At 35.5% G+C, this 23,736-nt stretch overlaps 1 protein-coding gene across 1 annotated transcript in view; it reads right to left on the minus strand.

Moving 5' to 3' along the window:
- Positions 1 to 23,736, minus strand: part of LOC127870753 (dipeptidyl peptidase 3-like) — a 68,056-nt gene that overhangs the window by 3,108 nt on the left and 41,212 nt on the right. The window contains exons 6-15 of the mRNA XM_052413207.1: positions 17,646 to 17,802; positions 15,760 to 15,908; positions 13,761 to 13,891; positions 13,336 to 13,394; positions 12,737 to 12,934; positions 12,154 to 12,257; positions 6,059 to 6,151; positions 5,474 to 5,536; positions 4,794 to 4,918; positions 719 to 853 (exon numbers count right to left, since the gene is read on the minus strand). Coding sequence (XP_052269167.1) covers positions 719 to 853; positions 4,794 to 4,918; positions 5,474 to 5,536; positions 6,059 to 6,151; positions 12,154 to 12,257; positions 12,737 to 12,934; positions 13,336 to 13,394; positions 13,761 to 13,891; positions 15,760 to 15,908; positions 17,646 to 17,802 — 1,214 coding nt within the window. The remainder of the gene's footprint in view (positions 1 to 718; positions 854 to 4,793; positions 4,919 to 5,473; positions 5,537 to 6,058; positions 6,152 to 12,153; positions 12,258 to 12,736; positions 12,935 to 13,335; positions 13,395 to 13,760; positions 13,892 to 15,759; positions 15,909 to 17,645; positions 17,803 to 23,736) is intronic.

Consider the following 23,736-nt stretch of genomic DNA (forward strand, 5'->3'; position numbering starts at 1 on the left):
AAACTGTGTCTTTCTACATGACCCTACAAGGCCTGCCCCCTAAGGACTAACGATATCACAAACCTGAAGACAACAAGTACACATGTCGCATAGTTAGAATAAACAACGACCTCAATTGCCGTCGAGCGATCATGTCAACATTAAAGCAAGCTCATACAGACAATATCATCCTACTGGATCTGACAAAGCCTGCCTAAATTTGGCCTAACGGTGTCACAAATAAAGTTAAAAACACACACACACACACACACACACGCACGCACGCACGCACGCACGCACGCATGCACGCACGCACGCACGCACGCACGCACGCACGCACGCACGCACGCACGCACGCACACACACACACACACACACACACACACACCAAATTGCGAGTTGTTTTGTGAAGTGATTGAGCAGAAAATGTATTTAAAATTTTAGATTAAATGCAATCAGACCATGATAACAACAAACAGGTCACTGACATTTAAAATATAGTGAGAAACTTTCATCAGAATAAAAGGTAACAGTAAGATTTTGTTTCGATTGGCAAAATATTACACATAGTTGCATCAGAATCCTTACTTGGACAGAAAGCAGCTCTATGCTGCTCATTTTATATTCTACACCGACATTAGAGACACATTGCCTATTAAAGGACTCTTACAGTAATGCCAATTGGTAATAGTAATCAAAATAACACGAGTAAGCATGCTACTGGAGACTAAGCACACACCATGCTTTCATATGGGCCTGTCGCCAAGTGGCCGTCTCTGGCGTGTAGAACTCAAGTGCTACCAAACTCAGGCGCATCTGGCTCAACCAAACCACATACACCACGTCATCGCCGTCGTGCTCATGGTCAAATATCCTGCAGCGAGTACGCACAGTGTTATTGGTTCTAATTTAAATACAACAAAAACATTCATAGTTTGTGGTCATCTATTTGTGCTATTCACTTAAATTATCATGAAATTTAGTGTTTTACTGATTTTGCATAGTGATATAATACACTAATAACAACATCTACAAATTGATGTGTTGTATGTCAACCGTGAACGTTCATGCCAATCCATAGCTGTATATTATAGTTATCAATCATTCAGCCACAACACATTCACAGAAGAAGGCTGAGGTTCATTAAACGTTTGTAGGCTGATAGTACGGTCACCTACTTTAAGAGGAGGCACAAAGTGATCTTCACTTTTCCTTATAGAATGGCAAAGCTTAAGGTGAAGGCATGGGTTTATATTCTGATTATGATACAAGACTTATCTTCAACCGACTTTCACATTTACCCCCCCCCCCCCCCCCCCTCATCATTTTGACATAAGTCGTCCGTTTACATTAAGCGTAGTGTGAAGCCGAGACACTTTGGCTTATTTCCCTTTCAGGTACCCATTTATACTCCTGGTGGAGAGGAAACAGCATGGAATTTATTTTGTGCGCAGGAAATTGCATTGGTCTAAACGGGATTCGAACCAGCGACCTTCCGATTCCTAAACCGGCATCCTACCACAAAACAACGGTCCCTCTTATATTATACATCACATTTACTACGTGTATTCTATAATAAAAGTATAATACATAAAATAATATTTAGCATGTTTATATCATAATTGTTCCTGCAGTCCGAAATTGAATTTTCTTCAAAGATTTCAAACTATTTTATCTGAGCTGCTACCAAAATCCAACTCATAATGCAAAAAAACAACAGAATTTGGAAACCATTTCTATCAATTTCGATAAAATACAATATTCGAGTCATTGGGTCTTTGATTCAGGTACAGGAGTTTGATATAGTGTTCAATTATCCCATATATTTTTGGAATTTCGTATACAGTCCATGTTAGTTCACCCAACGGCATGGAAATCCTACGCCCAACTGACCTTACACATATCGTTAATATTTTAAACTGTTAAGGGTTTCCACTTAGTCGTCACGTGTCAATATATAATAAAATTGTATACAATTGGAGTTGATTACAGATAACTGTGTACTTCCAACATTTCAATCATGCTAAAACGATAATTAACTAAGAGGGACATTATGGCCCTTAAGCGCCTAGCATATGTTTACTGACACAAACTAATGAAGATTTGAACAGGTTATTTAAGTTTTGACCATACATGACCCAAACTTAAAAAATGGCATTCATATTGTCAAGATGAACATTCAGACCATGTTTTATCAAGACTGAGTAAAAAACATTTTTTTAGATAAGCCCGGTGACATCGTTTTTAAGATGCATCTGACTAAGATTCAAAAATGGCCTCAATATTGTCAAGATCAACATTCTGAACAAGTTTCATAGAAATTGAGTAATATACGTAGCCTCTAGATTAGTAACAAAGTCTTTCTTAGATCTGGCCTAGTGACCAAGTTTTGGGATAAACATGACCAAGATTTGTTCTCGGCCTAGATATTGTCAAACATATTATGACTTCGGCCTATTTGGACATAAGGCCGTTTCTTGGGCTGAACAAGGACTTTGTCATAAGTGAGCTATTGAGAAAGCTCGAACAGCGCGAGTCCAATCCATGAACTCATAATTTCTAGGAACCACTAGATTAACTATGTAACCATTAAATGTTCATCAACTATATTTAGAACAATGCAATATTTGTCTGGTTACAAACTTTCGATATTTTTTTCAGCTTAAAGTGTTCTAAATTCGAGGTACCCGTAAAAAGCACCCAAAATAAAAAGGATCGTTGTGTTATCTTCAAGTTTTAAAATTGGTTGTCTACTATGAATATGGCCTATCTAAGATCGCCCTTGGTGTCTTTTATGAACATTGCTAAATAGCCTATCTGAGACTGTCCTTGGCGTCGACCATGAACATGGTCAGATAGCCTATCTAATATTGTCCTTTGCATCTATCATGAAGATTGCCAGATAGCCTTCCTGAGATCCTCTTTTGTGTCTACCAGGAACATGGCCAGATAGCCTACCTGAGATTGTCCTTGGTGTCTACTGTGAACATGGCCAGAAAGCCTACCTGAGATTGTCCTTGGTGTCTACCATGAACATGGACATATAGCCTACCTGAGACTGCCCTTGGTGTTAACCATGACCATTGCCAGAGAGCCTACTTTAGAGAGTCTTCGGTGTCTACCATGAATATGGCCAGAGAGCCTACATGAGATTGTTCTTGGTGTCTACCATGAACATGGCCAGATAGCCTACCTGAAATTGTCTTTGGTGTCTACCATGGACATTGCCAGATAGCCTACATGAGATTGTCCTTGGTGTCAACTGTGAACATGGCCAGATAGCCTACATGAGCTTATCCTTGGCGTTTACTGTGAACATGGCCATATAGCCTTCCTGAGATTGTCCTTGATGTCTCCCATGAACATGGCCAGATATCCTACCTGAGATTGTCGCTGGTGTCTACCATGACCATGGCAACATAGCCTTCCTGAGATTGTTCTTGCTGTCTTCCATGAACATGGCCTACTTGAGATTGTCCTCCGTGTCTACCATGAACATGGCAAATAGCCTACCCGAGATTGTCTTTGGTGTATACCATAAATATGGCCAGGTAGCCTATCTAAGATTGCCCGTGGTATCTACCATGAACATTGCCAGATAACCGTCCTGAGATTGTCCTTGGTCTCTTCCACGAACATGGCTAGATAGCCAACCTGACATTGTCCTAGATGTCTACCATGAACATGACCAGATAGCTTACCTGAGATTGTCCTTGGTGTCTACCATCAACATGGTTCAATAGCGTACCTGAGATTGTCCTTGGTGTATTTTATGAACATGGCCGGGTAGCCTATCTAAGATTGTCCATGGCGTCCACCATGAATATTGCCAGATAGCCTACCTGAGATTGCCCTTGATGTCTATTATGAACATGGTCAGATAGCCTTGCTGACATTGTCCTTGGTGTCTACCATAAGCATGGCCAGATAGCCAACCTGAGATTGCCATTGGAGTCTATCATGAACATGGCCAGATAGCCTATCTGAGATTGCCCTTGGTACCTACAATTAACATAGCCAGATAGCCTACCGGAGATTGTCCTTGGTGTCTACCATGAACATGGCCAAATATCCTACCTGCTATTGCCCTTGGTGTCTACCGCACACATGGCCAGATAGGCTCTCTGAGACTGTCCTTGGTGTCTACCATGAACATGGCAAGATAGCCGTCCTGAGATTGTCATTGGCGTCTACAATGAACATGGTCAGGAAGCCTATCTAAGATTGTCCGTGTTGTTTACCATGAAAATGGCAAGATAGCCTACCCGAGATTGTCCTTGGTGTCTAACATGAACTTGGCCAGATAGCCTACCTGAGACTGTCCTTGGTGTCTTCCATGAAAATGGCCTGGAAGCCTATCTTTGATTGTCCTTGGTGTCTACCATGAACATGGCCAGATAGCCTACCTGAGATTTTCCTTGGTGTCTACCATGAATATTGCCAGATAGCTTACCTGAGATTGTACTTGATGTATATCATGAAAGCCTTCATGAGATTGTCCTTGGTGTCTACTATGCACATGGCCAGATAGCCTACCTGAGCTTGTCCTTGGTGTCTACCATGAACATTGCCAGATAACCTACCTGAGATTGTCTACCCTGAACCTGGTTTAAGGTTAGATAGCCTACCTGAGATTGTAATGTAATGGGGACACAAGTCTACCTTAGTATGACTTCGATGTCTATCGTGAAGATGGCCAAGCAAATCCAATTCAGAAAATAATTGGTGTCTATCGTAAACATGACCACGCACGTCTACCTGGGTGTGTCCAAACATTGCCCGTGTCATTCCTCATACAGGCACCGATGGTCTACCTTAGTATGTCCTCGTTGTCAATCATGTACAAGGCGACACACTCCGCGCGGCATTCTTCGTAGGAAGCCCCGATGGTTGGGAACTTTGTGTCCCACGTCTCCCCGGGTTTGTACCAACTGCTTATCTTAATTCAAAGTATCAAAAGAATATATGCCTGACGCTTATTGACTGTTAAAAAAATGTTTAAAACTGTGTATCGTCTAAGGTCTGGACTCAAGTTCAATAATGTAGTAAGTAAAAGCTAAACATATATTTTCTTTGAACCTCAAGGGACATTCAACTGTCTAAAACCAATTTGAATACTGCCACAAAGACGATTGTTAACACACACAAACTGATGACAAGAACACATTTAGAGTTCGCTCGCTTAATAACAGTATTTGGGAACTCATTGGTCAGTTCAAACAATTCAAAAAATATCCAAGAAACAATTTTAAAACTGTGCATTTAGATTCCCACATCGAAAATATGCCATGACTTATAAACGATCTTAATACAAGTTGAAATTTCTACTGAATGTTAACGTTAAAAATTATATATTTATCAATACGTTTCTTCAAAAAGGGATATGTGAAAGATGCTTAGAATGTATTCTTCTCAAGGGTATCGTAAATATTGTAATGTGAATATGTATGTCCTATGCTGCTTAGTACTCCTGATCCCAAGTGATTATTCCTACCGGTTCTCCGGTCTCAGTGTGCCGTACAGTGTTGATGTCAAAGTTCAGGTTACCATCAAAGTCCTTGGATTACAAACAAGAAGAGCAAAAACATTTTTGTATTATGCTTCATTGAAGCAAAACTAAAACACATATAAATTTAATTTAAATAATTAATCTGCAATAAACGTCAATGAACAATATAATTGATCATGACATTCAATATTCGGACACCACTGGACCAGAAAAAACAATCCATAAATTCGGAAATATAGGTATCCGGTTGGTAGAAAAGTCATACGTGTATGATTAAATAATAATTCAGATATTCAATTAAAAAATGCGTTCTGACGTCATATTTTTATGCATTAGTCTCATTTATACCTTAACCTAATCAATAAACATCTGTAGATTTATAAACATCGTTGTGCCTTTATGTATGTTTAAGAAAGTATGTCCAAGATGCGAAAAAAGCATAGTTGAGTGACCATTTGCTGCTTGTTACAACTAAAAAAGACCCACATTATTCAACTAATTATTTGATTCACGTGATAAGAATGGTCAATTTGACACAAAATAAGACATACTACCGGAACGGACATGCACCTCATTGAACAATTTCCCACTGCCATGTCCGAACAGCTCGTGCAAGCCCACATGCAGTTCATAAGTGGGCGCCATCAGTTTCAAATACAGATCCTGAAAACACCAAATACAGTTTAGAAAATATCTTGGTGGCTGAAAGAGCTAGATACTCAAAGGTTTAACTTTAGGAATATGTATGACGTAATTAAAAGAAAATCAGGTCTTGAATTAAAACAAATACAAGTAATAGGAAAGACTCTGTCTCTGGGATCCCAGTTAAGACTTATTTGTAAAATCCACAATTTTGCCCTTGGCCATATATAATTGGGGACTAATTACCATCGAGTCATGTAAAAACTCAGGGTGTGGTATGCTGCTATTTATCTCTTAAGCTTTCAAATGAATTTCATGGGTAATTTTCATACAACAAAATAGAAGTGGCAGATAAATAAAATTTTAAGCAGAACACATGAATCATACGAATGATATCATATAGTGTAATGAAAAAGCATATGAGCACAAATTATATCTCATATTATAGGTGCAAATGTCATTTAAGTGTCACATTTCAAAAACACAATATACAAAAAGGGAATTTTTAATTGTTAACAAGAGCTGTGTTCGTGGAACACAATGCCCCTTACTGCGCTGCTTGAAGCCATATATTTGACCTTTGACCTTGAAGGATGACTTTGACTTTTCACCACTCAAAATTTGCAGCTCCATGAGAATGCCAAATATCAAGAAAGTATCTTCAATATTGCAAGAAGTTATGATCAAGGTTAAGTTTTTTGACAGACACACACAATAACAGGCAGACAGACAAATAGGCCAAAAACAATATACCCCGATCATTCGATCCTGGGGCATACAAAGGTTATTTAAAGATTATTATTATTCACTTATAATTAAGTGCATATAATTACAAGAAAAAGTGCATTTAATGCCCATAACATGTAACAATACTTGCATTGTATGTTTCTGCATTTAGTGTGCATTTAATACACTTAAATGCAAACAAGACACACGTTTAACATAAAGAAATGTATTCGTTCTGCATTTTCCAGCATTAAAACTCTTCAAGTGTATTTTTTATTATCACAAATACACTTTAGTAGGAAATAATTATGTTAACCCTTTCCCACTTAAAGCCACAGTGGAAATGCCTATGTGCAAACAGCAAAAAAACATAACAGCTTATGAGTTACTCACAGTCTGTTCAGGTTTTATGCTGTTTGCTGTTCATCAGTATCTAACGTATGGAGATGAAGCCTTAAAAACTTAAATCAAATAAGAGAGGTGTTAAATATAACTTTTCAGGTTCTAAGGCACTATAAATGTGCGAACATACGGACATGTATTTAAGTGGTTAAGGGTTTAAGTGCATTTATAGTGTGTTTTAAGTATATTTTAAAATGCATTAACGCACTTTTTTTGCAAAACATTATGAACAAAATAATACTCAATATGGTAATATTTTTTTAAGTGCATCAAAAACAGTGACACATTTTTACAGTGCCTAATTAGTAGCAATAGGCCTTATATGGTATACTTGTGGTAGAAATAATGCATTTTGTATTATACACCATACATTACTTAATCAATATAGCTTCCCCTACAGTGCAATACAATGTTCAATTAACTACACAATGAAAAGTTGGAACATGACATCAATCTTGGAATAATCTGTTCAATAATGTATTATATGCTGTTTTAATTTATAAGTGAAATAGACACTTGCTTATAAAGACTGATTTTACATAAAAACTTATTGTTTAATTTGATTTTGTAAATACTAAAAAAAACAGTTTATAAATGCAGTCAGAATAATAAAATATGCAATTACTTTAAATAATAAAGTAAGAGAAAGGCGCTTTGGTACTAAAAAACCAAATGAATATTACAATAACACATTTTGAATATGTAATTAACAGTTTTGTCTAAGAAAATCACCAACTCTTTTCATATCAATGTACATGATTCTGGCATAGTTTTGTGCAACTCTTAATAGTATTCTATGCATTGAAGTAAATTTTTCATTTCGAGAGCATATATTGTTGAATATGGCACAGTAAAATTGATATAAAATTTCCATCTAAGTCAAATTTATTTTTTGGATTTCTCTTAGAAAATTCTAGAATATAAGCCCAGGTACTCACAAAATTTAAAGGTATTTATTATGTTTATGTGATAACCATTAAAATGTGTTCCTTTGCAAAAAAAAAAAACCCGTTTTTTATGTACTTTTGAAACATTGAAATCTAAGTATGATCTCAGATACTGGACATTTTAATCATTAAAGTTTTTAACACAAAGTGATTATCATTTCAACATGTATGAGTTTCCTGATGATGTAAGTCCTGCATTTAATCTTATACACAAAAGCCGGGGCATATTTTTGTAAGTAATGATTTCTGTGATACTTGTGAATAAGTAATATGTATATTTACCGTTTGCATTTATTGCCTCATCGGAAAAATATATACAGACAATGGTTATGTTCATTTCAGTCCAAACAGTATTGTTACTAAAACTTAAATAATACAGAAAAAATCAGTACAAAACTGTTCTACTTTAAGAGATATCAATTTATATAATATATTTAATCAATATAGAAGCGCATATATATTAACAATATTATCACAAAAATAAAAACATATAGTGCTACATTTATGAGTTAACCCAGCAAATCCAGATAGAGCTGTTTATTGTTATTGTAAAGATTTTCAATGTACATATAGTGTGATAATAGCATTACTTAAATATGCAATAAATTACAAAGATATTAAACATGAATGTCATGTTTTTATGAGGCATTTAGTAACTACTTGTAATGCATAAAGAAGGACCGATATTGATAGTTGCAAAATTGAATAACATTGTCCACTTTTGACCTAAATTAGTTGGACTACTGTAACATTTATGTATGCATTAAGGAAGTCATCATAATCAGAACTGATTAGTACCCAACACTAACACCTTGTTATTGACCTGGGTCTGGTTGCTCAAAAGCCATTAAAATATGATTTAGCTTAAAGCTGTCAAACGTTTATAGATATTTAATACTCCAGTAAACATAACATTGTCTTTTGCATTAAAATACATCTTTTTTAGACTATTTTCACAAAACTTGACCAGGAAACATCTGGTATTTCTTATACAATTTCAAGTAAATTAATTTTGGATTGATCAAATGTGAAAGGTCAAGCAACTGTGTCATGTTGAATGATAGGTACCGGTAGTCCCTATTCTTATTATATACTTTAAATTGCATGTTTATTGTAATGTAATGTATGTAATAGTGAATAAAAACAAAGAAGTACTTAAAACATAGTTGTGAATAAATTATTTCATGGTTCAGAGTTAAAATGGCTCTAATTGGCATCTCTCAGTCATTTAACCATCCATACAATTACTACAACAACTATTTTGGTTCCTCAAACCAAGAAACTGCAGTGCTGAAGCCAAAATGATTAACCAACTTTAAGGGCAAGTATGTGGAATTGTTTTGAATGTATGAGCACATTTTATTGTCCATGCCTTTCCTGTTTTCGCAATGTCGCCGTTGATATAACACAAGGCACTTGCAGGTTTACCGTTGCGACCTGCTCTACCGATTCCTTGCATGTACTTTTCAAGTGTTGTAGGTAGTTGCATATGAATAACTCTTGCAATTGAAGGCGCGTTTAGACCCATACCTAAGGCAACTGTTGCAAGCACTAAACAAACTTTTGGATTGTTCTTTCTAAGCTTAGAAATAATGTGAGCTTTCATTCTGTCCGTGTAGTCATTGTGAAATTGTGGTGCAATTCGATCTTCTGGTTGTGTACTGGATTCAGGACAATATGCATGTTTTCCTAGTTCATGGCAAAGTAGTTTAAAGCAATAGCCTAGATATTCCAAATTATCACAGTACATTATGGTGACTAGAAACTCAATATGTTGGTCTTTTAATTCAGGCAGCACTTCATGCATTATCCTTAGCTTTGCGCAAATCTGAACCCCTGTAATAAAAACAAGACACATTACAACAATGATGTTGTTCTGTCGTAATACCAGCAATCAATATTTAAATTATTTTATAATTTTTGAATGAACTGGAAAATGCAATCAGAAAATGCAACTATTTTCATTCTTTGAACTAGGAATGTGTACATAGTTACTCAGAAATCTGTAAATAATGGACAGTCAAATATATTTATGAATAATCGCTAGGTGTCGAATCAGCAAATTGCTTATTTTCAACACAATAATAATCGTGGTAAAATCGCGAAAAAAAATTACTACCTGAAAAAATAATGCTTTTTTCCTGTGCCAGTTGGGAGAACTGCAATCGCATTTCAAATAATACTCATTCGGGCTTTCAATTGGTAGTCGCTACAAAATTAAACTCTATCTTCAGCTTGCTCATCACATATTCTAGATCAGACTTGAAATCCATTTTAACTCTGAAACACCATGCATTATATCGTTTGCCGTAAAAGTCAAATAAAGATTTATTATGTAATTTTATATAATTCAATTGCTTGTTTTTGCATGACAAAGTAATAAGAAAATAATTTGAAATGATAATAATGCTTTTACCCTCTGTGTATTGCATCACTATTTTTATGCGTAGTATATAGCCCTGTAACGAAGGCGGATCACGCGTTGGGTGTATCAAAGCCAAGATGGCTGGTAGTTAGGTACGAGTCTACTCTTAACGGAGAATCCGGAGATGGACGAAGTGTTACGATTGAATGATAGTATATTGTCTCCGTTAAGTTCGGAGGGCAATCGGTTTGCTTCGTCAAAAGCGAATAAAGTTCGGAAACGTCGGTGGTTTCCGGATCGTGTTTTTCCGTCGGCTAGGTGGCACTCGGTTCGCCAGTATCTAAAGCTCGCAAATTTAGAGGGTCTTCAGAGGGTTGGTGTATACGGAAGTCGGTTTTGGACGTTTCACCTAGGGCCTTGGGGTGGCGAATAGCTAAAGCTTCATTAAAGGCAACGGTCCCCTTTTTGTCGCACTGTAAATATTCGTGGCGACTTTATAACTTTTTAGTTTTCGTATCAAAAGGCAGGCAGCCTGAGGAAATTCATTAAAAAACATTGTTATTTTGTACTTGGCCATCCGATCGCTTCGGAAGGCACATCGGCATTGTGAGGCCGCGCACATAGCGCTCGGTCGTGGCCTCAGTAAGTCGTCCCGCTCGCGCTACAGTTGTAATCGGCACCATTTAAAGGGGAAAAAAAGCATTGTGAGGCCGCGCACATAGCGCTCGGTCGTGGCCTCAGAAAGTCGTCCCGGTCGCGCTACAGTTGTAATCGGCACCATTTAAAGGAATACTGTTAATAATTGACAACCTTTAACAACTTGTATTGTACACCAATGAAGATTTGTGTGATTGTCCGGATCAGAATGCATCTCGGCAGGATGCCGCCGGGACACATTTTACGAAAATGAGACAGCCCTAGTAAGACCAATACATACGACATGTGTGTTTATAAATACAGCTCTTGCATGTATCTAATAAGAGGTGCTCTCACTATAAGTTTAAAATGCCTCCCAAATTTTGTTTAAATGTAAATGTTTTGCAATGACATTCTAATAATGGGAAACGTTCCAGTTTTATATATTCATTGACAAACAGAACTTGATCACCGAACAATAACTTCGAAATACTAGAGAAAGAATGATATGTATACTCTGCACTTTCTCCTCAGAGTTCCTTAATAGTATACAAGTATTGCATGATTGTCTTCCATGCTAACAGAATAATATCACAAATTAACAAATATTTTAATCGCTGCGATACTCGACAATCTCTTAAAATACTGAATACAGAGTAATGATCCCTGTTCTTTGCATCATAGGTATTCAATATCAAATACTACAAGAGTTCTGTTAATCTTGGAGACAGCCCTCTTTCAAGAATATAAGTTGCATATGATACCCTTTCATGTTTGCAATTTTTAAAATAAAAATATGCCTTCCATAAAAAATGTCATATTGAATTAAAAAGCAAGACCAATTCCTTTGTCTAAAAAAACCAGTACCACGCCTTGTATGGTAAGTATTGTTGTACCTTTTTGTGAAGAACCATAACTTTAAACATTTTATGAGGACATGTGCATACCTTGTCTTTATCATCAATAAATGTTTCTCCATTGTAGTAATCGACCTTGACTTTGTTGAAAAATGTGAGGTTTTTGAAGCCCTCATCTTGCCGTATATCACCGTCTGCAATCATTTGCAGTTGATTGTTATAAAAAATAATATATTGAAGCAAAAGTATTAAATGTGGCAATGGCGAATGTTATATACTTTTATAAATGCATTTAAAAACCTTTATTTACACTTCAATAATAGTTGGAGTGCCTCTTTAATTTAGTAGTATATTATTATGTCATAAAAACCAACTAGGCCCAAATGAACAAACACGCTATGTCTAATTGAATAAACAAGCGGTGTCTGCGTATAAGCATCCTACATACACAATTTCATTGTTATACACCCATGCACACTCAAGATCTTGACCTTTAACCAAGCAAGTTTAAATATTGTAAATCGAAAAGTAAAGAGTGCTTCAGTGACCAAATGTGTGCCAACCGACTGACAGACATGTGCCCATGGTGAATCAACTGAACCACTGTGTTATGATTGCGAGGGGTAATATACAGTGATTTTATTATCAAATTCGCTATTAGTGCTCATCTCACAGCTATATGGTAGATTGCAACCGTCAGGAACCCAGGACGCCCCATACGTGAGCAGATCAATCGATAGTGTGTCTGGTTTCAGGAATTGATCCATCTCGTATTCAGCCGGCCATGGTAGGGTCTTCAACAGCCGCTCAGTTTTGTTGACCAGTTCTTGGTACTTAGCGCTCCTTTCTTTATTCACAAAACCCACAAAAGCTGTAAATTATACAATGTGTTTCAGTAACTTGACAATGGCAAAATTATTATTAGCATAATTATTCTAGGTTGCCTGACACCCTCTTTTTAGCCAAATAATTATTGTTTTGGGACAACAAATATTTTCCTCTAATATAAATGACTCTAAATTTTCGGATAGTTTCATGTTATCAAAATTGTCACTATTTGTGTCGATCTGTTCTCACATTACAAACAAATTTTTACATCCAAATTACTATAATAAAACCTGGAATTCATAGCAGAAAGTCAGCGGACTGTTACCTTCGCTGTACTTAGGTGCATGTAAATATATACCTAGCATACGGTAGCTTATAAATGAACCCTTAGGCGAAAACGAACGACCGTAATGTGTTCATAAAAGAGATTACTGCACGTGTTACCTTCAAATTCGCCACGAACACCGAATGGATCCCTGTAGCACTCCATGAATGCAATAAACCTGTTATTATACAATGCATGTTGTAAGTCGTAAATAAATAAGACCATTTGTAAAAATATAATCATTCAATTTAAATAGTGTTACAATAACCAGTCACAATATTTGCCAAAGTCTGGTGGTAATTTTACATAAGTTTCCTCGCTTGAATTTGAATGTGTTGTTTTATTGATATTTTTGCATGTTGTTTAAATCCCTTATGTTTTATTATTGTTCTTCTTCTACATCGATAATTCCATAAAAGGTTTTATCGCGGGTCTCAGATTGTAATAAAAAGCAGATCGACGAACAGTTTATCACAACACTTGATATATAAAATAGTTTCGCCCTTTTTTAAACACTTGACCAACCCCACCCAACTATACTCACGTTTCTACAGCGGGACATCTGTTCTTGATCCAGATTCTTGCCATGTCCATGTGTGAGTGGACAGATCCCGTGGTGAAGCTGGCAATGTACCCATCCATCATAAGAAACTCCGTCTCATTGGTTGCAAACACCTGTCACAATATCATAAAACATGGCTTCAAAATAGTTCGGTTTATTGCCATTATTGAATTCAAAACCGTCAAGCATATGTTCAGACATTTTGTTTACGTTAATTATATGACGTATATATGTGAACATCCTTGGTAATATCAATGAAAAATACCAGCGCTCTGTTTTCAGACGTTATGCATATTTTGGCTTTCATAGCGAAGTTAATCCCAGATTGGACAGAAATTTGTATCCAAATGTTCACCATTGTTGATTTTACTAAATGTTAAAAATCAAAATCAACTACGTCATAGTCTCAGGTTTCCCTTGGTTAATCTAGAAAAGCGATCTATTGACACATCTTTTCATCGTTTGAAACCCTAGAGGTTCTTGTTTACATGTTACATATTATTTAGCATTTCTATTATCATGTAAGTTATGTGTTTTAAAATTGTTACATAAAACATACAATATACTGGTAGTCCGTAGCTGAAATTAATTTTTTTTCCCGTGTATCGTACGGGTCCCTCACATAGAGCGTCGCCTGGTATCGAACATTTTCTTAACATTAAAAACAATGCTCTCGTGGTGACGTCGCACGCATGCGCTAAGAGTATTTTGTTTCACTCGCATTACCACGCTTGAAAAAATGCAAACAAGGATAAAATAAGGAAAACATGTTATTATTGCATGTTAAACTCTTACTTTAACTAAAATAATCAAAATGTATCAATATTGATAATATATCTTCTCTATTCATCTTCATTGCATTTTCACATAAATTGCAAAGTGAAGCAGGCGACAGAACTAGTGTAAACGCATTCCTTTTATTTCCAAAACAATTGCTTTCATTTGCCCCCGATTTGCAGAAATCATCAAACTCCGCGCCGAGATTTGTCTGGAACCAGCATAGCTGGATCAAATTCTTGCCGTTACAGCCAACCACGTGATGAAGCCGAGCCACATGGTACAATTTCCCGTTGAAATTGTTACTATATTTTAATTTCGGTTATTTAGTTTTTATTATGAATCTTAACTGATTTTTAACTATTTTCTAAATATTATAGAAAATAATACAACTCTGCGTGGAGAAAAGAAATCATCGTAGATTCTAGAATTATAGATGTACACATTGCGTTAGGCGATATACGCGTGTTCAGTGGAAATGCTTTTGTTTCATATCTTTTGAAAGTAACATTTATGTAGTTAAACAAATAGCGAACTGTGTGTTTATGAAATTTTTGAGCACTTGTATGTGCCCATGTTGCTCAAATAATAATGACCGATACAACATAAACTTTTAAATTGTAAATATAAGTTGAAAAAAAGTTTAATCACTGTTAACATTTGAATAAAATATCATTTAAATCATTTTAAAGTAAATATGTTTTTAAGTTTATTTGGCATAATGCCTATTACAATCGAGTACTCCCTCTCTCTTTCCATACGAGGTAACCAAGATCGTAGTAAATTGTATTGCGGGTGTGTACAGAACTTTCGACTTTGCGTGGTTTTAACAAGCTGTAGATAAACATACTTGACATGGATTCAACGCGAATTAAAAATTAATCATTGAAAGTAAATTGTTTATTGTTGGATTGTTCGCATTCATTCAGAAATTATGTTACTCGTTTTCCTAACCGCTCGATACGCGGTATCTGGATATTTCTATATGTTAAAATACAATTCTTTTTTTTTCACAATTGCTTTAAAATACTTAAGCTTATTTAGATTCACTTAAGTCTGTTTTCTGGAGAAAAAAAAAAGAACTTAACGAGTTTAGAAAGCTCCTGAAAACGCTTAGTGGTGAGTGAAACCAGAACACCATATTTACAAAAGAATCCCAAGCGAAAACATGGGCATTTATACAATTAAAAATGTTTAAATTTACTCTTGCTTTTTCAAAACAGGTGATAACTTTTGCCAGCAGCTTAGAGTAGTCTCCCCTTGTGACATGGAATGTGACTGATGAGTCTGCTCCCTCCGCTGTGAACTCATGGCTGCCAAGCAAACATTCATCACACCCAGGTAAAACGCCGTCTGAAAATTTCAACGAAAATAACAAGTTTAAAATGTGTTTGGCTGTAACTTTATCTGCAGAATTTGTCTTTAGTAGCTATATATTTTCAATGCAGATATTTTTAGGTTGACAATGTTGCATATGATATAGAAAAGTATAGCTGAGGGAACCGCCTTGTGCTTAATCCCCCCCCCCCCACACACACACCCGCATGATGAAGAAATGTTAACTCTTTGAATCAAGAAGAAATTAAAAGTCAACTATTGTTCAAAAAGATGTGTCTGTAAAACATATATGACACGTAATCGCAGCCAAGTCATTAATATCAGTGCATTTCTTACAAGGTTGTTTTCATATTGCATTTTAATATGACCTTAACCTTTGATTTAACAAGGTGCCTTTTTGCAACTTTTATCAATATACCTATGATTATTTTACAAGCTGCACCACGAACCCGTTTCACCTTTATCTTAAAAAGTGACGTTGACCTTCCAATAATGGCGCATGCCTTGGATGCCTCTAATTTTAACAAGAAAGTCAAGATGTTCCATGATTGCTAAACTGAGTTATGGGATGTGGGCAGTTTTAAATTCAGGGACTAAATATAAACAATCTTTGTACAGTACTGTGATTTGATGTCACGTACCAACTATAAGCTGTGTTCTTCCTTGCTTTAGATTTTTTAATGCTATATGATCAACATATCAATTGTATAGCCAAATTGCTAGGCAGACACATTTTGATGCAAGTGGCATTATACAAATCTCGGTCTTGTTGTTCCATAGATTTTTACTGTAATTTCACTATTTGTTGAAATAAATCTAGTGAACTCTGGAATGTGGCGGTTTTTTGAACGCAGAAGCCAAATTTCAACAAACTTTTAGAGCACCAATACTCGATTTTACACACCAAAATAACAAAATCTATTAACTGTTAAATGATTGGGTTGTATATTAGGCAGAAAGAATGAGCGTATATCTGAGTACTTTTTACATTCAAATAAAACATGATGCTCATCCTTAACAACACTGATATTGTGGTTAAAACAGTAAGTGCGTAACCACTCAGCTCTAGCTATACCAAAGTGTCTTCTCGTTTCAATTGCAAAAGTGTGACTAGGACATCGAAATTTGGCATAGCTATTTCGAAGAGAAAAAGGCAAGTCCCTAACACACCAATTTTTTTACCACAGACTCTTGCGGTTTCAATGAAGATATTTTTACTTAAAAAATAAATATTTTTAGATACAGAGCGGACCGAGAAAAACATAAACAGCTTAGAAGTTATGGTATCCAAATGATCATTTATTTGGCGTGTTGTTAACATTTGCCCAGCGGCTTAAGGGAGATATCTTTTAAATGAACAGTTACCGCATAACGGGGGACGCAGTTTGGGCATCAGGCGATTTTAAAAGCTCAATTTGTGCTGGTAGACCATGCCTATTACACACTTAAAAAAGCAAGATATCAAATTCATAAGAAAAAAAGGGAATTCGTTGTATTTTATTAAGGTAGACTCCAATTGTAACAATCTTGAACAGACCATTGAATTTATGATAAATAATTATATCAAACTATTTTTCTTATATAAAAGAGGCAAACACAAGTTTAACAAGTGAAGTTAAATTCAGTATAAATGCAAACAAACATATTTGCAAATGGCTCAAGATGTGTAAACATAATAATCATTTCCGAAAAAAAGAACAATTTGGAGTTTTTTTCCTGGTGCTTTAATACCTTATGATAACATAATCTTACCTCCCGTTTCTGACGATGCAAGACGTATCTCGTACTCGTGTAAGGATTTCTTGATCAGCCTTGTGTTAAACGCGGACAAGTTCTTGGACAGCATGAACTCTTGTGCAAGTTTGGCATCGTCCATGTCACAGGTAAAGGAGTAGTAAGTTGATGTACCCTTTAATATATTGAGCAAGTATTAACCCTTGTTCATTAAAGACAAATTATTTAAGAGATTGCATCGCGTTCCAAAATCGGTATTCAAATAAATGTATTTACATTTTCATTTAAGCACGATTTTGCACGTTCTGTATGAACAACTTTTTACTTACTAGCCAAGGAGACACTCATTATATTGTATTTATGCGACACATTTCCAAAATACTGGTCTATATGCAATCACACACTTTGCATCCTAAATAAATGGATTAAAAGATAACTAAACAACTGCCGAACCCATTTAGATTGCACATGTGCTCAATAAATGACCGAAAAAACATATTTTATCAAAACGAAACACTTCGATAAACATCTATTGATAAAATACAGTAATTGTTCTCATCTATAAGGGCTCAATGTATGATAAGCTCTTTCCATCATGTTGCTTTGGTAATGTTTTGACATGTCTAATTATCATATTTGTAATTACCGATAACCTGCCCATAATGGTTCAAATACTGTCTGATGTTATTGTGTTATCCTTTCGACCATGCGAATAGCGACTGACACCTTGCTTTATATACAGCATCCAAGCCTGACGTATCATTTTGAAGCGTTTGTTGAACAATTGCGCTTTTGTTTGTTTGCTTAAAGTGATATTATGGGCATCTAACAGTTTATAGGTGTCTATCGCAACCGTTGTTTATTTATGGTGTTGTCACTTCGTGTACACTTATATTTGTTAAAGAAGCATCAACATACTAAAACAATATCCCGGGAAGAGAAAAATAATGCATTTGAATATCAACCGTACTTTCGTTTGCCAACTAATCATGCATGTACGATGTGAACCTAAATTTAGTTTTAGTGCAGATTCGTTCATACGACACAAAGACACAATTTTGTTTTACGGATCATTTCGGCTTCCAGGATTGGGTGAGTCACGTAAGAATATCGGATATAACATATATTTTTATAAACAACTGGTAGCAAGATGAGTTGCAGATAATTGGTAAGTAACCACGTTTTAATTAACTCTCTTTTGACCTGTTTATTCTTTTCAGCTAAATGCAACAGTAAAAAATGCCCATTATATCACTTTAATCTTTATTCTTCAAATACGAAACGTGAAAACTGTTCATATTTGAGAAACATCAAGTGACGTTTATATTATTCAAATGGCACTCATTCAATCCAATATTTGAAACGAGTATCTTTCCTTTATTTATATATACGTGGTGCAAAGTTGGAGCACACCTGAGAATTAAAACTTTGCCAATGATCTAGTTAGACGCTTTTTCAAGTGCATCTTCAGTAATAAGTTCCCAACAATATAAAAGCCGGTCACTGCTATAACAAGGCTTTATGTACATGCGTAAAGTTTAGTCCCAGATTAGCCTGTGCAACCCACATTTAGCTCATTATTCCCAGAGTACAGGTAAAAAATAAATAATTGTTTAATTTTTTATGACAAACCAGCCCGTATTTAGAAAACTCACAAAGAAGAAAACAATGGGCCCAAGGGCGATCACTTGAGACGCTCAAGTACTTAACTATTCTGGCAAGGTACAGACCTCGGCTGAGATATCGTTAGAACAAATGTTTTTACCGAGGTTCATGAGTATTAGCAAAAAACAATGACCTCTCGAGTATAAACATTCTTTTATTTAATCTAGTGACCTGTTTTTAGCTCACATGACCCAGGTTCTAACTCAGCCGAGATTTGACTCAGGTTAATGTTTACGGAGTTTCATGAAGATTGGTAAATAAAATTGGCAGTAAATGCGTAAACAATCTTTAACTATAGCCAAAATGACCCCCACCCTCCTTTGCAGCCATGTTAACCTGAATCATTTTTGAACTCGGCCCAGGTATCATGAGAAAAATTACTTTACAAAGTTTCGTGCAGATTGGACTGTAAACGTTATATCTAGAGTTTGAACAAGGTTTTACTATAGCCATACAAGGAAAACTGCCCCAACTTCCTGGCGGCAATGTTTTCCAACTGATCAAAACCATTTGAGAACTCAGCAGAGGAATCAATAAGACAATTTTCTGACCAACCTACACGAAGATTCAGCAATAAATTTGGCCTCTAGAGTGTTAACAAAGTAAACCTGACGACGCACGACGGACAAAAGACGATCACAAAAGCTCAACATGAGCACAAACTGCTCAGTCGAGTTCAAAATGCTAAAAATATAAATAAGTAATGATTTGTGTTAAAATCTTATACTAACCATAAAGGCCTCAACAAACATAAGTTACTTTGATATACTCAGTGGATTGACAACAGAATTGGCATTTAGGTTCAAGTGAACACAAAGCTGTTCATTATCAGTGTGTAAAAAACAAAACTCTTAATATGGACACATATCTGTTAAACGAGGATATTTTACAAAATCTGTTTTCGTTAAAAAAATTAATGTCAGTAAAAAAGCACAAAATGCTCAGGTGCACAGTAACCAATTTCTGGTTTATATGTTTAAACATTTTTATCACTTGTAGTTTTTTATTTTCGGAAACAAATGGCAACTATATCATAATTATATTGGAAACTACATAAAACAAGAGGCCCCAAAGGGGCCTGGGTCGCTCACCTGAGAGACTTAGATGGAAAGAAACAAAGATTAAAACTCTTCAGCAAATATTTCAAATTATTAGTATGACAAGACTGACTTTAAAAATAAGGTGTTCCAAAGTATTCACAATAGGCCTATATAAAAAATTACCCCACCCACCCTTGCAGGCATGTTTTTAATACCCAGATTTAAAAAAATATATATATAAGGCAAATGCTTCTTACAAACATATAGAGAAAACTGCCCCATCCCCTGACGGCAATTTTTTCCACTGATCACGACCATTTTCAAACTCATCCGACATATCAATAAAACCAATGTTTTGACTAAGTTTTATGATGATTGGCCAAAAAATGTGACTTTTAGAGTGTTCACAGGCTTTTTCAGTAAATAAATATAAGGAAAATGACCGCCCCCATGGCGGTCATGTTACTAGATGGATCAAAACCATTTTTGAACTCAACCGTCGTATCCAGGAAACAAGGGTTGTTAACGTTGTTTTGTGAAAAGAAGAGGTTTGCTGTTTCGGCATATATATATGTGTCATCAGTAGTTGTGTGTGTGTGTGTTTACATTTTTTTAAATAGACATTTGTTACCCGTTGCGACAAAGCTTAAATTAGTTTTATTTTATTTACACTTAAATGTATTATGAATATTGCTGGGCCAAGTGTGAGGTTGAGCGCTCTATAACCAGGTTTAAACCCCCAATGCTTTGCATTGACCGTTCCAAGGCGGTGACCCCAGCTATATTCATATTTTGTGTTTATGTTGGTTTGTATTGTGCTGTATTGTGCTGTTTTGTACTGTTTGGGCAATCGGTCACTTGCCTTAAATAAAGGACCAACTAATTGTTTTTAATGAAAATTCAATACTGCTCCAGCAGCTGGAGTTTCACTTCTTTATATTGATAAAAGTAATATGAGGACAGTAATTTAATAATGAGCATCAGCAAAAGAAAATGGAAGTACAGTTTTCAACAGATTGTTGTCCAAATTTGAGATCATGAGATAAGCATCTCAGCATCTTATAGGGGATGACTGTTTACAATCTGTTTAGCAAGAACACTTTTAGATACTGAAAACAACCGTATTTGTTCAAGATAGTGTGTTTTTATAAAATAGTTTTTGCATAATTAAATAAAATATGTTGAATTGTTTTCATATATCAAAGTCAGTTTTAAAAAAGTAAATGAGCATGAGAATATGTACAGCTACTAGAAATTCAATATTGATATTCTTTTATAGTACAAAACATCACTTGATCTTTCTTATAGTTATTAATGTGTGCAAATATAGAAGTAAACACACACAAAACATTTGAAAACGTATCATATCAAAACAATTTTCAAACTATTTGTAATTTAAATGCACACAAAATATGTAGCATAAAAATAGTATTTTTGCAAAAACAAATGCAAATCAACTTTTCTTCAAACAGTTGTTTGTGCTTCTTAAAAGATGTGATACGTTGTTGTTTTTTTACTACCAAATTGTTCACATTTTTGACAAAGTGTTTTTAAACAACTGGAACAATATTAGGACTCACCTTGCATTGATATTTCCAATTGAAACAACAATGAAACCTGCTCAAATCAAAAATCTTTCATTATCACACACAAACTAGTGACTAACTGAAAATTGTAGGGGAAAAACATTTCAAGTTGTAATGTCTTATGTATCTTATTAATGGTTTCCATCTAAGATCAACACAAAGGTCTTTGATGAAAGTGACCAGTTAATGGGGGTCGATTTCCAGGAGTGTTACACAATTACCACCTGGCAACAATGCAGGCACAGGTATAAATGAGTTTTATAGAGAGTAGCCTAGGATAAGTGAATGAAAAGTCAAATAAGATTCATATGTTACACTTCTTGTTGTTTTATTGGTTTTACCACTATGTTAAATTTCTGCAAAGATATAGATAACAATCATAAGTAATGGCAATAATTAATGTGAGTAATGCAATAATTATAATTAGATATTTGGGTTTGACATTTATGTTTCTGAATCCATTACCAGCATCATCATAATCATCATAATCATCATCATTTTCATCATCATCATCATCATCATCATCATCATCATCATCATCATCATCATCATCATCACTATCACCATCATCATTGTGCACCAACATCGGATTCCGCATTTCAACTAGAGTGTTAACATGGTTTTAATATAGTCATATTATGAAAACTGCCGCTACCCTGGCGGCCATGTTTTTCAACAATTCGTAACCATTTTCGAACTCAGCCAAGCTATCAATACACAAAATCTTCGGACCAAGTTCCATGAAGATTTGGCTATAAATGTTACTTCTAGAGTGTTAACAAGGTTTCAATATAGCCATATTAGCAAAGCTGCCCCGCCCCCTGGCGATCATATTTTTCAACAGACCGAAACCATTTTCAAACTCAGCCTAGCTATCATAAAAACAAATATTCAGACCAAGTTTCATGAAGATTAACTATAAATGTGACTCCTTGAAAGTTAACAAGGTTTAACTATAGCCATATAAGCAAAACTGCCCTGCCCCCTCTGGTGGCCATGTTTTTTTACTGATCCTAACCATTTTCAAACTCAACCGTCGTATCCAGGAAATAAATGTTCTGACCAAATTTCATGAAGATTGGACCAAAAATGTGACTTCTAGAGCGTTCACATGTTTTCACTATAAACATCTAGAGAAAACTGCCCCGCCCCCTGACGGCCATGTTTTTTTAACCGATCTGGACCATTTTCGAACTCGTCCGAGATATCAATAAAACCAATGTTTTGACCAAGTTTCATGATGATTGGGCAAAAATTGTGACTTCAAGAGTGTTCACAAGGTTTCGCTTTAGCCATATAAGGAATACTGCCCCGCCCCCCGGGCGGCCATGTTTACAATGGACCGGAACCATTTTTGAACTCAACCAACATATCATTAAGACAAACATTATGCCAAAGTTACATGAAGATTGGGCATCAAATGTGACTTCTACAGTGTTCACAAGGTTTTTCTTTTTTTGACCTAGTGACCTAGTTTTTGACCCATCATGACCCAGTTTCGAACTCGGTCGAGGTAGGTTTTATGGTATTCTAAAGAATTCATATTATCTCTACTCAATAACAAAACTTTTAACATCATATTCTTAAACCATGAGCTCTATACAACGCAAGGTAAATTGATGTAAAACTATAATATTATAGGACATACTTATGTGGACTTGTGATTGACAAAAGTCTTCTATAAAATAAAAATTCCTATATAAGTCAAATTACCGCCAAGATAAGGCTCTTCAATACCATCGTGAAGCCACTACTCCTCTATGGAGCAGAGACCTGGAAAACCACTTTCACTACCATAAAGGTCTTCATCAACACCTG

Source organism: Dreissena polymorpha, chromosome 3, assembly GCF_020536995.1.
Source record: "Dreissena polymorpha isolate Duluth1 chromosome 3, UMN_Dpol_1.0, whole genome shotgun sequence".
Lineage (NCBI taxonomy): Eukaryota > Metazoa > Mollusca > Bivalvia > Myida > Dreissenidae > Dreissena > Dreissena polymorpha.